The sequence below is a fragment of the Lithobates pipiens genome, unplaced genomic scaffold (genome assembly GCF_037356315.1).
Source record: "Lithobates pipiens isolate NorthernLeopardFrog02 unplaced genomic scaffold, aLitPip1_a1.2 Scaffold_19, whole genome shotgun sequence".
NCBI classification, from domain to species: domain Eukaryota; kingdom Metazoa; phylum Chordata; class Amphibia; order Anura; family Ranidae; genus Lithobates; species Lithobates pipiens.
In genome coordinates, this window is record NW_027507764.1 from 527,490,755 (window position 1) to 527,505,279 (window position 14,525).

General features: G+C 45.2%; 2 protein-coding genes across 7 annotated transcripts in view; one reads left to right on the forward strand and one right to left on the reverse strand.

The window, feature by feature from the left end:
* The window catches only part of SLC43A3 (solute carrier family 43 member 3), a 757,299-nt gene that overhangs the window by 397,724 nt on the left and 345,050 nt on the right, over positions 1-14,525 (reverse strand). The gene's annotated exons all lie outside the window — the stretch shown is intronic.
* On the forward strand, positions 10,142-13,258 carry LOC143997880 (sentrin-specific protease 1-like). The gene is made up of 9 exons (XM_077493709.1): positions 10,142-10,262; positions 11,215-11,330; positions 11,431-11,472; positions 11,565-11,636; positions 11,741-11,806; positions 12,457-12,545; positions 12,666-12,777; positions 12,889-13,003; positions 13,201-13,258. The coding sequence occupies exons 1-8, from the start codon at positions 10,142-10,144 to the stop codon at positions 13,000-13,002; spliced, it is 732 nt and encodes a 243-aa protein (XP_077349835.1). The 3' UTR covers position 13,003; positions 13,201-13,258.

Consider the following 14,525-nt stretch of genomic DNA (forward strand, 5'->3'; position numbering starts at 1 on the left):
AATAAGCAGTGTATTTATTAAAGCTGAACAATTAGCAGTGTATTTATTAAAGCTGAAGAATAAGCAGTGTATTTATCAAAGCTGAACAATTAGCAGTGTATTTATTAAAGCTGAAGAATATGGGCACAATATTGGGGACAGTGTGTGCATTTGGGGACAATGGCTGCGTTTGGGGCACAATGTCTGCGTTTGGGGACAGTGTGTGTGACAGTGTCTGCATTTGGGCACAGTGGCTGCATTTGGAATGATCACAGTCAATTGCGTGGTAAACTGCCAATGGCTGTTTACCAGCATCAGTGGCGAGCAGTGTTCCCGGGAACACGCCGCCACCAACGTGCACGCGCAGAGCGCGCCCGCGATTGCCGTGGAGAGGTGGGGCGGCCACCAACGTACACGTGCAGAGCTCGCCCGCGATCACCGTGGAGAGGTGGGGCGGCCACCAACGTACACGCGCAGAGCGCGCCCGCGATCGCAGTGGAGAGGTGGGGCGGCCACCAACATACACGTGCAGAGCGCGCCCGCGATCGCCGTGGAGAGGTGGGGCGGCCACCAACGTACACGCGCAGAGCGCGCCCGCGATCACCGTGGAGAGGTGGGGCAGCCACAAACGTACACGTGCAGAGCGCGCCCGTGATCTCCGTGGAGAGGTGTGGCGGCCACCAACGTACACGCGCAGAGCGTGCCCGCGGTCACCGTGAAGGGGTGGGGCGGAACCATCTGTGATCACGCAGTAAACAGCCATGACCAAAGCTTGTTCACCACCCTCGGTGGCGAACGGTGTCTCGATGACACGCCGCTACCAAAGGAACAGGGATGCAGGCGCATTCCCTGTTTAAAAGGAGGGCTGTCATATGACGCCCTCCCAGAACGAGAGCCGCGCCGCCTGGCTGTCATATGACGAACGGCGGACGGCAAGCGGTTAATCAGTATAAGTGTATAAGCAGTGTATTATTTGACAGGGGAGCTTGGATTGATTGACACAGCAGTGGGAGGGGCCAAGGTCATGTAAAATCACATCATCATTCTACACAGCTCTGATAGACAGTGTGCCAGTGGGACCCCTCCCACTGGCACACTGGTCATGTGGCCAAGGTCCGGTGTAGTTCATGAAAATTCCAGAACAAGTCACTCAGGACGTTGGAGGCACTGGATGAAGAGCGGAGACAATCTTTACCCAGAGCATCTTGCAGACTTGTGTATTTACACAGGAGAAGGAGAAGCAGCTTGCAGTTTTAAGTATTTGACAGCAGCAGGATGTTTCCTGGCTCAAGGATTTTGACAGGAAAGTTCTTGGTTGAGGATCTTATGTGATGGAAACCCTCTAAAGTGATGGGGGGGGGGTGTCCTGTGATGTAATGGGGGCCTAGTCCTCATGTGATGGGGACCAAGGCCTGATGTGATGGGGGGGGGTCCTGTGATGTGATGGGGGTCTTCTGATGTGATGGGGGTGTCCTGTGATCTAATGGGGGCCTAGTCCTCATGTGATGGGGACCAAGGCCTGATGTGATAGGGGGGTCCTTTGATGTGATGGGGGGTCTTCTGATGTGATGGGGGTCCTGTGATGTAATGGGGGCCTAGTCCTCATGTGATGGGGACTAAGGCCTGATGTGATGGGGGGGGTCCTGTGATGTGATGGGGGTCTTCTGATGTGATGGGTGTCCTGTGATGTAATGGGGCCTAGTCCTCATGTGATGGGGACCAAGGCCTGATGTGATGGGGGGTCTTCTGATGTGATGGGGGGTCTTCTGATGTGATGGGGGTGTCCTGTGATGTAATGGGGGGCCTAGGCCTGATGTGATGATAACCAAGGCCTGATGTGATGGGGGGTCCTGTGATGTGATGGGGGGTCTTCTGATGTGATGGGGGTCCTGTGATGTAATGGGGGCCTAGTCCTCGTGTGATGGGGACCAAGGCCTGATGTGATGGGGGGGTCCTGTGATGTGATGGGGGGTCTTCTGATGTGATGGGGGTGTCCTGTGATGTAATGGGGGCCTAGGCCTGATGTGATGGTAACCAAGGCCTGATGTGATTGGGGTCTTCTGATGCGATGGGGGGTCTTCTGATGTGATGGGGGTCCTGTGATGTAATGGGGGCCTAGTCCTCATGTGATGGGGACCAAGGCCTGATGTGATGGGGGGGTCCTGTGATGTGATGGGGGTCTTCTGATGTGATGGGGGTGTCCTGTGATGTAATGGGGGCCTAGGCCTGATGTGATGGTAACCAAGGCCTGATGTGATGGGGGGTCTTCTGATGCGATGGGGGGGTCTTCTGATGTGATGGGGGTCCTGTGATGTAATGGGGGCCTAGTCCTCATGTGATGGGGACCAAGGCCTGATGTGATGGGGGGGTCCTGTGATGTGATGGGGGGTCTTCTGAAGTGATGGGGGTGTCCTGTGATGTAATGGGGGCCTAGGCCTGATGTGATGGTAACCAAGGCCTGATGTGATGGGGGGTCTTCTGATGCGATGGGGGGGTCTTCTGATGTGATGGGGGTCCTGTGATGTAATGGGGGCCTAGTCCTCATGTGATGGGGACCAAGGCCTGATGTGATGGGGGGGGGTCCTGTGATGTGATGGGGGGTCTTCTGATGTGATGGGGGTGTCCTGTGATGTAATGGGGGGCCTAGGCCTGATGTGATGATAACCAAGGCCTGATGTGATGGGGGGTCCTGTGATGTGATGGGGGGTCTTCTGATGTGATGGGGGTCCTGTGATGTAATGGGGGCCTAGTCCTCATGTAATGGGGACCAAGGCCTGATGTGATGGGGGGTCCTGTGATGTGATGGGGGTCTTCTGATGTGATGGGGCCTAGTCCTCATGTGATGGGGACCAAGGCCTGATGTGATGGGGGGGTCCTGTGATGTGATGGGGGTCTTCTGATGTGATGGGGGTGTCCTGTGATGTAATGGGGGCCTAGGCCTGATGTGATGGTAACCAAGGCCTGATGTGATTGGGGTCTTCTGATGCGATGGGGGGTCTTCTGATGTGATGGGGGTCCTGTGATGTAATGGGGGCCTAGTCCTCATGTGATGGGGACCAAGGCCTGATGTGATGGGGGGGTCCTGTGATGTGATGGGGGTCTTCTGATGTGATAGGGGTGTCCTGTGATGTAATGGGGGGCCTAGGCCTGATGTGATGGTAACCAAGGCCTGATGTGATGGGGGTCTTCTGATGCGATGGGGGGGTCTTCTGATGTGATGGGGGTGTCCTGTGATGTAATGGGGCCCTAGTCCTCATGTGATGGGGACCAAGGCCTGATGTGATGGGGGTCCTGTGATGTGATGGGGGGTCTTCTGATGTGATGGGGGTGTCCTGTGATGTAATGGGGGGCCTAGGCCTGGTGTGATGGTAACTAAGGCCTGATGTGATGGGGGGGTCCTGTGATGTGATGGGGGGTCTTCTGATGTGATGGGGGTCCTGTGATGTAATGGGGGCCTAGTCCTCATGTGATGGGGACCTAGGCCTGATGTGATGGGGGAAGGGAATGCACTTGCATTGTCCAGTAGGGGTGCAATGGATCATCACCGATCCATGATGCGAACAGGTCACCCTGTTCAGATCAGCACACGCCACGATCCGCGGAGTGCTCCGCGGCCTCGGCCTTAGGAAAGGCCGTGGTTTCGGCCTAGCTCCGTAGCGGCGGCCATCTTGGTGCACCCATTTACAATGTGATCGTTTCGTCAAATGACGGAGCGATCACTTGTAAACAAACTGGCGTCATAGTGACGCCAGTTCCTCTCTCCCCTCTGTGTACTGATCTGTACAGTGGAGGGGAGAAATCGGAAGGCAGCAGCGCTGCGGGCTGCATCTGTTGTGTCCACAGAACTGCTCTGTGACAAGTGCAGTCACAGCCATCCCTCCATACCCAGCCAATACTCTGCCGTACCCAGCCAATACTCTGCCGTACCCAGCCAATACTCTGCCATACCCAGCAAATACTGTGCCATACCCTGTAATATCCAGCCATACTCGGCGGTAGCCAGCCGTACCCAGCCATGCTCAGCCAATATTACAGTGGGGGAGATGACATGGATATTACAGTGGGGGAGATATATATTACAGTGGGGAGATTGTGGATATTACAGTGGGGACTATTTTGTGGTGGAATTTTAACAGGTTTTTGCAAATTCAATTATTATTGGCTGATCCGAAAACTGATCCAATCCGTGACTCAGATCCGAGGAACGATCCGGTCCGTGAGATTTTTGGATCCGTTGCACCCCTATTGTCCAGTGATAGGAGACTTGTAACAGCGAAGCAAGGGCGTACTGTTCCGGGGGCCAGATGGTCAAAAATCATGATTGTTTTTCGATCAATGCAACTAGCTGGTGTATCAAGAACCCATTACATCACAGTGTGGCTGATGCTGCTGTTAGGAAGTTTTTAGTGTTTAGGAGTGTGTGCACTGTGCCACACTCCAATGATTCCTCACCTACTTGTGGTACTTGTACTAATACCTGGGTTTCTGTGTAGCGCTCTTTCCTCTTGTAGTAGAGTCCTGGGCTCTTGGAGGCATATTGGTGACTTTAAGAGTTAGGGACAGCTGACATCCTTCTGTGTAGAGTGGGTTAAAAGGCAAGTTGGGTGCAGTGCAAAAAGAATTGATGGGCACTAGACACTTTTTTAATGCACAGAGATTTATTGTCTCTTAACCACTTTGCCGCCTGGCCTATAGCAAAATGACGGTGGCAAAGTGGTTTCAAAATCCTGACCAGCGCCATATGAGGTCCTCATGATTTTGATCCACTTTGCACCCCCGGGGGCGTGCATCGTGGCGATCGTTGTTGCGGTGTGTCAGTCTGACACCCTGCAACTACGATCTCGGTAAAGAGCCTCTGACGGAGACTCTTTACCACATGATCAGCCGTGTCCAATCATGGCTGATCACAGTGTAAATAAGAGACGTTGATCGGCTTTTCCTCACTTGCATCTGTCAGACGCGAGTAGAGCCGATTGGCTGCTCCTCTGACAGGGGGGGTCTGTGCTGATCGATTATCATTGCAGCCTCCCCCGAGTATGCCCACACTGGACCACCAGGGACACCACCAGGGATGCCCAGCACCAGGTTATGCACAGTCAGTGCCCACAATGGATGCCAATCAGTGCCCACAATGGGCATCACTGATTGGTATGCATTATTGTTTGCCACTGATTGGCATCCATCAGTACTATATAATACAATACAGTGCCGCTTATCAGTGACCATCCATGCCCATCTGTGCCGCCTATCCATGCCCGTCCATGCCGCCTATCCATGCTAATCCTTGCCAGCTATCAGTGCCAATTTGTGCCACCTATCAGTGCCCATCCGTGTCGCCCATCAGTGCCACCTCATCAGTGCCCATCAGTGTGGCCTTATCGGTACCTGTCACTGCAGCCCCATCAGCGAAGGAGAAAACTTGTATGTCTTTTTTTTATTTGTTTAGCAAAAAATAAAAACCGTAGAGGTGATCAAATACCACCAAAAGAAAGCTCTGTGGGAAAAAAATGATAAAAATTTAATTTGGATACAGTGTAGCATCTCCAACCTTCTCAGGTGACCAGCACTCAAAGGAGCTCTCAAAGCGTCTCCTCAGATGTACCACTAGGTCCCTGGCTTGGCACTCACTCAAGTTTTCCCACTTCAGCATCTCTGGTTAGTGAGAAGACTGCTTGGGTAATAGCTTTAGTTACTCACAATGGTCTCTGGTACCAAGGTGTATGGTCCCCTTGTGGTGACAGCTGTTCCTTTTTACCTCCCGACCGCAGCTTGTTTTCCCAGACAGGAGCACTGTTGCTTCTGGTTGGACTACAAGCTGTAAGTCCCAACCCTACGCTGCTCTCCCACAATGTCCCTCAGGCAGCCTAGCAGCCAGATGTCCCTGGGATAGAAGCTAGCCATGTGGCCTAGCAACTTGGGGCAACACATCACACGTCCACCTAGACAGCCGTCCAGCTGGCACAGAAACCCGATCACCTGACTCCATCCCAATCAATAGGCTCTCACAGCAGGCCAAGGGACCCAAAGAAATCTATGCAAATTGGCTGAGACGATCCATCTTTTCATGTCTGTCCTTGTAAATCCCTTGTCTTGCCTTGTGTCACAAGCATACTGCCACCTAGTGACAAAAGAGGGACGTTGCAACAAGTATAGGTTTAGCAAAGAGTCAATTGATCTCCTCACAATAGGCCAAGGCAAATATTGCCTGGCAACTACATTAAATAGCATCCCTGCCTAAACATGAGGGTGCTACACTCTCTACAGCGCTGCTTTCATGCGACAAGTGGAGGAGGGAAGGCAGCCCCTGCAGTGTAGTGAGGTGTTTTTATTATTTTTATTTTTTTTTTAACAGTATGGTGGATTATTTATCCTATTACCATTTTTGGATTAGTTGAAAATACAAACAGCATAAAATGTTGTTTTTTGCAAGATAAATTTAAAAGCATTACATTTTCTTTACTTGTTTAACTTTTCTCTTTGTCAATTAGTGCTGGATCTCGCTTAATGCAGCTACATATCATCATACAGTAACCGCTCAAAAGTGACTGTACAGGGTAATGCAGAAGCTCTGTGCAATCATTTATTAGCAGCTACTTAATGCTGCTATTTAGCTCCATTCAGTAATATATTGTGCTCTCTGGGATCTCACATTACACTTGATAGTAAATGCCAAGTATTTACATTTTTATGATTGTATTATTTTTGCTGTGAATGGTGTTCTACATTTTTAGGTATGGAGAAGAGGTACGAGGAGGTTTTCAGATTCCTTTCTTTGGGGGAATACCCATCCGGGTATGACAAGTGTCAGAGATACAATTTCAAGAAGACCACTGCTAAATTTACCCTAAAGGGTAAGTATCAAAAATGCAATAATTTTTAGTGGTTATGGAAAATAATTTTGTCATGAATGTAGCTTTTGAATTTCCACTTTTATTACAGAAGGTGGTATCTTCGTTGGAAATAGAAGATTTCTTAAATCCGAGGAAGAAGCTAAGAAGATTTTTGCAGAGTTTCATTCATTACCAATTGGAGGCCATGCGGGAGTCAACAAAACCCAGTCAACAGTCAGCTCAAGATTTTTCTGGCACGGAATGACCTTAGATATTCAGAAATGGATACACACAATTACTTTTATGTCTTACATTTTTTATGAAAATGGTACATAGGTTAACATATGTTTACCTACAGATCGAGGAATGCGAGAAGTGCCAGAAGGTTGGAAAGCCATTAGCAGCACCTCAGCCGTTACAATGTATTAAGGTAAATAACTATTACAGTCTAATCTAACAAATATGATTACATTAGTATATTAAAAATTAATTATGCTTTTTGTTCATCACATTAGGTGTCTTCTGTTTGGAAGCTGGTTGGTATTGACCTAACAGGCCCTTTGCCAAAAACAGAGGATGGCTTTCAATATAATTTGACGGCCACCGATTACTTTTCTAAGTGGGTGGAGGCATTTCCAATGAAGATAAAGACCGCAGAAGAGGTGGGACGCCATTTATGTGCTATGATCTACCGTCATGGTTGTCCGAAGCGCATACTTTCTGACCAGGGCAGAGAATTTGTGAACCAAGTATGTGTAATTTCCATTTACCATTTTTGTAACATGACTTTGTCAATAGGTGGTTTATTAAAATTTATATTCCTATTTTTTCTTCTTTTTAAAAGCTCAATGATCGGATGTGCAGCATGCTGGGTATCAAAGGAGCGTGACAGCGGCGTATCATCCTCAAACAAATGGACTGGATGAGAAGACAAATCACAACATCAAGCGGTAAGTTTAAGTCTTCTTTATCTTCCGTATTCCTTTGTATTCAACTATTCTTCCACAGGTTTCTCCAATATAGGGCACTTCACTCCCTTATTGCACAGACCACTTTTTATCTTTCAGTCCTCTTGATACTTTAAAGTGGTTGTAAACCCTTACAAACCACTTTGACCTACAGGTAAGCCTAGATTAAGGCTTACCTGTAGGTCCAAGAAATATCTCCTAAACCTATGCGGTTTAGGAGATATTTACCTGAAGACAGCCACCGCTGTCTGTGGCGCATGCGCCGTAGACAGCAGCTCGCAGGCACACTGGGCAAGCCACAGCAAAATGCCGCGAGTGTCAGCTCCCGTGTGCATGCGCGGGAGTGACGTCATCGCAGCTCCGGCAAATCACAGCGCCGGAGCAGCGAGACACGGAAGTTGCTCCGGGATCCATGGCAGCGGGGAAGAGGAAGACAGAGGACCGCTTCGGGGGGTTTGTTCTTGGGTAAGTTATTCATAATGAGCTAGTATGCGATGCATACTAGCTCATTATGCCTTTGCCTTACAGGGTGTGTTTTTTATTTTATTGCCTTTACTTCCTCTTTCAATTACAATTACTCAGTCATGCAACACTACCTAAATGACTTGTAAATTATAATTATTTGTCACAATAATTAAGCTTTCTTTTTGTGTTATTTAATCAACACTGGTACTCTGATGAGCTGAAGACACGTACTTTGATGGTCATATAGACAGTCTTTATTTTGGCTATGTGGGGATTGTATTTGACGCCAGCAAGCAGCAACTCTCTGTTACTGCAATCTTCTCCTCACAATGCATCAGTGTATTAGGAGGAGAACCCATTAATGGTAAGTTACTCCCGTTTTGATATGTAACCAGCGGTGATTGGACACAGCCAGGCACGTGTTAAAGAGGCATTTTCATTGGCTACTTATCCTGTTAGGACATGGACTGTGTCCCGAGAGAGACACCTCAGCCCAATCACCGGGCTGAAGGGTTCCGTTTATTACACGCTGGTATGGAAGTGGTTATGTAATGTTCTTCTTGCTTTCCACTTTTGCCTCTATTATTACATGCTTTGAACTATCAATTATACATTATTAAAGAGGAAGTAAACCCTGATGAGTTTACTTCCTCTTTGATTCCCTGCAAAGGTAAAGCATAATGGACTACTATGCATCACACAGTAGTCCATTATGTGTCACTTACCTAACACAGGAGCCAGCGAAGTCACCGCTGTCCCCTGTAGTCCGGCGCGTCCATCTTCTTGGTGGGTCTCGCCGCTCCACATCTGTCATTCGGCAAAGCCGCAATGACGTCAATCCCGCGCATGCGCACGGGAGCCGCCATGCTCGGCATATTCGCCGTTGACGGTGCCGCGCGCAGAGTGCCTGCTCACCGCTGTCTACGGCGCATGTCTTTCGGCAAACGGTTTAGGAGATATTTCTTGGACCTACAGGTAAGCCTTAATCTAGGCTTACCTGAGGTCAAAGTGTGTTTGTTATGGTTTACAGCCACTTTAATGAGAGTGTGGTGTTAATGTGTTTATCTTGTTTTATCATTTGTTTTATTATAGAGCACTTGCTAAATTGGTGAATGACCAACAAACGAATTGGGATGTTTACTTGGAAGCGACCTTATTTGCTCTAAGGTCAAAGGCCCAAACAACGACCAAGCATTCACCGTTCCTTTTGATGTACGGGAGGGAGGCAGTCTTCCCAGCAGAGGTTCCAGTTGACCTTCCAGTGAGTTTAAATTTTTTTTTTTCTAAAGTTAACAATTTTATAGTAATATAATTGTTTAGTGAGTGTATATGTAGATCTCGCCTGATTGTAAATAATTGATTTATGCAACATAAGTGGCACATATGAGCATTTGACTGTTCTTTCTTAATTATTTGTTAAATAGTAATGTAAGGACAGTTCCCCCATAAGTAAACATTTTTATATATTCATAAGCATTTCAATGTCAAATTATCTGTTAAATTTGTCTAACTGTATGACTATATTACAAAATGTATTTATTTCTTCATCTTGTCAAAACTCTTAAGTGTCACATGGTGTTACTATTCATTAAAACTTTTTTATTTTATTATTTTTTTTTACTGCAGCTTTCCACAATTATTCTACCGCAGGAGAACGATTACATTGTATTCATGGAGGAAAAGAAGACTGCAATGGAAAAAGAGCAAAAAGCAACATTGCAAAATATCACGATGTCACAGGAGAAGCAGAAGACTGCGTTTGATAAAAAGGTGAAAAAAAAGTATAAGGCATTAACTTATAATATTGGTGATGAGGTTCTTCTTTATAAGTCTAGGAAGCGTGGAAGGAAAGGAGGAAGACTGGAAAGCGACTTCAATGGGCCATATATCATCAAGGCGATGTGTGGCAAAGTTGTTCAGGTGGCAAATATGCACGGGCATACTCTGAAGACAAAGATTAATATGGACCACATCAAGCCATTTATAAGAAGCAGGAAGAGTTCCGCACTCTGGCCGGAAAGTGATGTCCAGTCATTGAACTCGCCTGAGGAGATCAGCACCACCATATCGTCTATACAACAAAGGACCTCCGTAATAAAATTTGCTACACGACAAAAGGTCAGTACTATTAAGGGAACCAGCAAACTTGATACATGAATAGCTAGCTTAATTCTGCATTACATATAGAGTGCCTAGTTCTATTTTCTCTGACTAGTTTTTATTTTAAGTAGTATATACATCCAAAAATTATAATAAAGTAAATTGATTAACATTAATTTTGGTTTTTAAAGACTTCATCATCTTTCATCCCCGAGATAGCAGAAGACAGAGGTAGCAGTTAATGCGTTATTCATTACTACTTTGACCCCGTTGGTCATTTGTTTGGCCATGCCCTGTTGGTTGGCCTAGCCTTCTCACTCTGTTGCCATTCTGGCGTTTTTATTTTGAACTTGCCACTGTTTGGCATTCTGTTCTATCTAGTTCTTGTTTAATTAACCTTACAAGGTTGATATTATACCAAAGTCAATCTATAGGTTGAGTAAAAGCCTTATCAGAAATGCACATAAGTGATTTGTATTCAGACATACGTGCGCGTGTCTGTGTGTGTGTGTGAGTGTGAGTGTGAGTGTGAGTGTGAGTGTGAGTGTGAGTGTGAGTGTGTATATATATAATTGAGCTGTGATCAAGAATAACTCCTATTGTAAACAATATTTCAATTAAACATTGTACACAGGGCCAGCTTTAGCCGTCCTATGCAAATACTCTTCACAGTGCCACTTCCTGACCACATCCATCTACATATATACACAGACTAATTTAATAGTAATAAAAAATAAAAAATAAATCATATAACAAAATTAACATGCTTTTTCAGATTAGGTAATACTCAACTTGTATTGGCTTTGGCTCCCAAGCGTACAAGAACAGACATGTAAATTTACAATGTTGCTTTTTTTTTTTTTTTTCCTCAGTTAAAAACATTTGGGCTGCAGAGAATCTTGACTCGGTGGAAGCAGAAGTGGGACCATACAAACTGTATGTCTATTCATTTCAAACACTGCGTGAGAGAAACTGGTTGGTGGATGAGGTAAGATACGACAATCAATTTGAAAATGTATCAAAACCAAAACTTCACCATTTTTGTGGTTCTCAATTTTACATTTATTTTAGTTTTTTTTGTAATGCAGGTGATTGATGCTTATCTTTACCATTTGAAAGAAAAGCATCAGGCAAGTGTGAATTATGTGTATGCTTGCCTTATATATGTTTTATTGTTTTTCTGCATTTTTTACTAATTTTGAATTTTTCTTTTTTTTCACAGGAACCTGTTCACCTTATGTCTGCAGTGATTGCGACGGCAATGTTTACTGGACAAACCAGTCGGCTTGGAAAGGTTGGTCACAATTACAGCTATACTTGAGGAAAAAATATCTATCTATCTATCTATCTAAATAAAGAAGTACATTTTTACTTAACTGGGTATATACTTCCTTTCAGATGACGTTCCCTACAGAAGAACTATCTCTATGTCCTATTAATATCAATAAACATTGGATTTTAGTGGTAAGTTTTTTGTGAAATAAGTTAATTTGGCAATCTTCAAGGTGTTGTCAATGTTTGTGTTTTTTCACCTTAACGAATCCTATGCATTAAGGTCAAAAAACTCCGGCCAATCACGGGCCTCCGTCTTTTTACTTACCTGAGCCAGTTTACCTTCTTGGTGCGTCCACGGTGTCCTCTTCTCCACGGCTTCTTGGCATTGAGTGGCTAGATTGATAGCAGCGCAGCCATTGTGCTGTGAATCCAATGATGCAGGTGCCGAGGCCGAGTCATACACTCAGCGTCTATGGACGGTGAGTGTATGACATAGGAGCACGCCCGCAAGGTAACCCCCCTCAGGAGAGAGCTTCCCAGAGGGGGTTATGTAATGTGGGGTGGAGGCACTGGAGCTCCCATGGGAACCCAGAAGAGGATGTTTGGGGCCACTGCAAAATGAACTGCACAGTGGAGATAAGTATGAAATGTTTGTTATTTAAGAAAACAAATAACTGAACCTTTACAACCACTTTAACATAATAATGTTATCATGCACTATTATATTTTATTTATGTTTGTTATGTCTGCAGATATTGCTCAATAACCTATGACGCCACAGAGTGTATCTGCTCTATATTGTACTGAAATTTTTGTCATTCTCACCAAATATTTTTTAGATTATCATGAAGTCGAAGAAGGTCCTTATTGTGATGGACCCGTTGGGAAACGAACTTTCCTACCATTCAATGTTGCATGACAACTGGAGGTAAGTGTGCCTATTTTCAATAAGTGGACATAACATAAGTGTATTATTTTCACATTACGTTTGTAATTGTTTGAATTTTTATTTTATTTCTTTTTTATATATATATATAACTCTAAACAGTCTCTTCTTGAGGATGAACAAGCCTGAAGACCAAGGAGCCAACTGGTCTACCTGGGTAATGGAGCACAGCAATCAGCAGGATTCCAGTAGCTGTGGTGTCTTAATCTTAATGGTACATTTGTTTTATTTTAATAGATTTTTATTTTTTTGGCTGTCTTCTCAGTATTTCAGTCTATTCTAAAAATGTTATTTGCCGTTACAAATGTTACATGTTATTTTACAGTTTGCAAAGGAGTTCCTGAAGACGAAGACCATCAATGCAGTCAGGACCTCTGCTGAAGCAGTGATGGATGCACGTCTTGAAATAGCTTGTGATCTACTCCAGTACAGTACATAAGGTAAGTTAGGTTACACCCTGGAAGAAAGCTTTGTCAAGCAAAATTATATTAATACTCAAAATCAATACAGCTTCAATCATGGACCAGCAAACATGTTTATTATGAAATCATTCCAAGAATGATAAATGTTAAAATCCACAATGCCTGACATTAACATATTGTACTGTAATGTAACATGTTTTTATTTGTTTTAATAGGTGCAACATCAGCTCGAGGAACACAGCTTACCTTGGAGACCTCGAAAACTCCTTGTTCAGCTCCTCAGGCCCCTCTTATGTGCAAGTAACCATGTGTCTATTAGAGACACAGGATGACCGGAAAAAATTTATGGTGGAAAATACTTAATGGACACTTTGAGTGGGGTTTTGATTACTTGTATATTTGTCATCTATATCCCTTAAGAAATCTATGAAGATAAATTTATTCTACTTTATGAGACTGTTAAAGATGTTAATATAATCAGCAAACCACCAGTTACCGTTGGTCTCCTGCTATAGTCTGTTTGTTAAAGTGATTGTAAAAACTGTGTTTAATAAATATCTAAAAAAATAACAAACATGCTATACTTGACTCCTCTGTGCATTTATAGTTCCAGTAAGCAGCCCTAAACAACCTCTTCTCAGGTCCCTCTTTGCTACTCCAGGCCCTTCCCTCCTATTGAGTGGCCTCACTGCCATCAGCTATCTATGAGGGAACCCAAGCAGAGTATGAAAGAGCTCCATGTGTCCATTCAGTCACGGAGACACGACTTGGCCCCACACCCTCTCCCCCCCCCCCGATTGGCTGACTGACAGCCGCAGGAGACAATGGCGCCGCTGCTGTGTCTCAGCCAATCAAGAGGAGTGTCCCAAACATCGCTGGGGAGAGACGGGCTTGGGTAAGTAATTGGGGGGGGGGGGGGTCCAAATACAGAAGGATTTTTATCTTCGTGTATAAAATGCATTAGGATAAAAAAACCTTATGCCTTTGAAACTCCTTTAAGTATGTGTCGCTCATTAATTGTATTAATTGTTCTGTCTGTCTTCTCATCTATGTGTTTATACTTGTAATAATGTGTAGTGTACACTATTAATAGTATTAGTATTGTATTACAGCTCCTCTACACTGAAAACTGAGAGATAGTGCTCTGCCGATCGCTCAGTTGTCACAGCTCACCAAGCAGTCCCGCGCTCTGCCCTCCTTCACTGGAGCGCTGACTGTTGAAGAGGAAGGAGCGTCCTGGTTAGGCTCTTAGCGGCTTGCTGAGAGAGAGGCTGAGCCGAGTGTCGGTCCAGGGATCTAATCAGATCCCAACTCCATGGTCTTGACGCCTGAGCCTGGACTGACTACTAGGACATCGGCAGAGAGGGAACCTCAGACCGCTCTTTGCTGAAAACGGGTTATAGGGTTGCAGAATGAACTGTACTCCTGTGATCAACAGGATAAGTACAGCCAAAAACGCTTTTGCTGTAATCTCCTTTTTAAATGACTGGTTAATTAGCGGCTGTTAATTATATTAATGTATACAGTCGCCTTTACATAC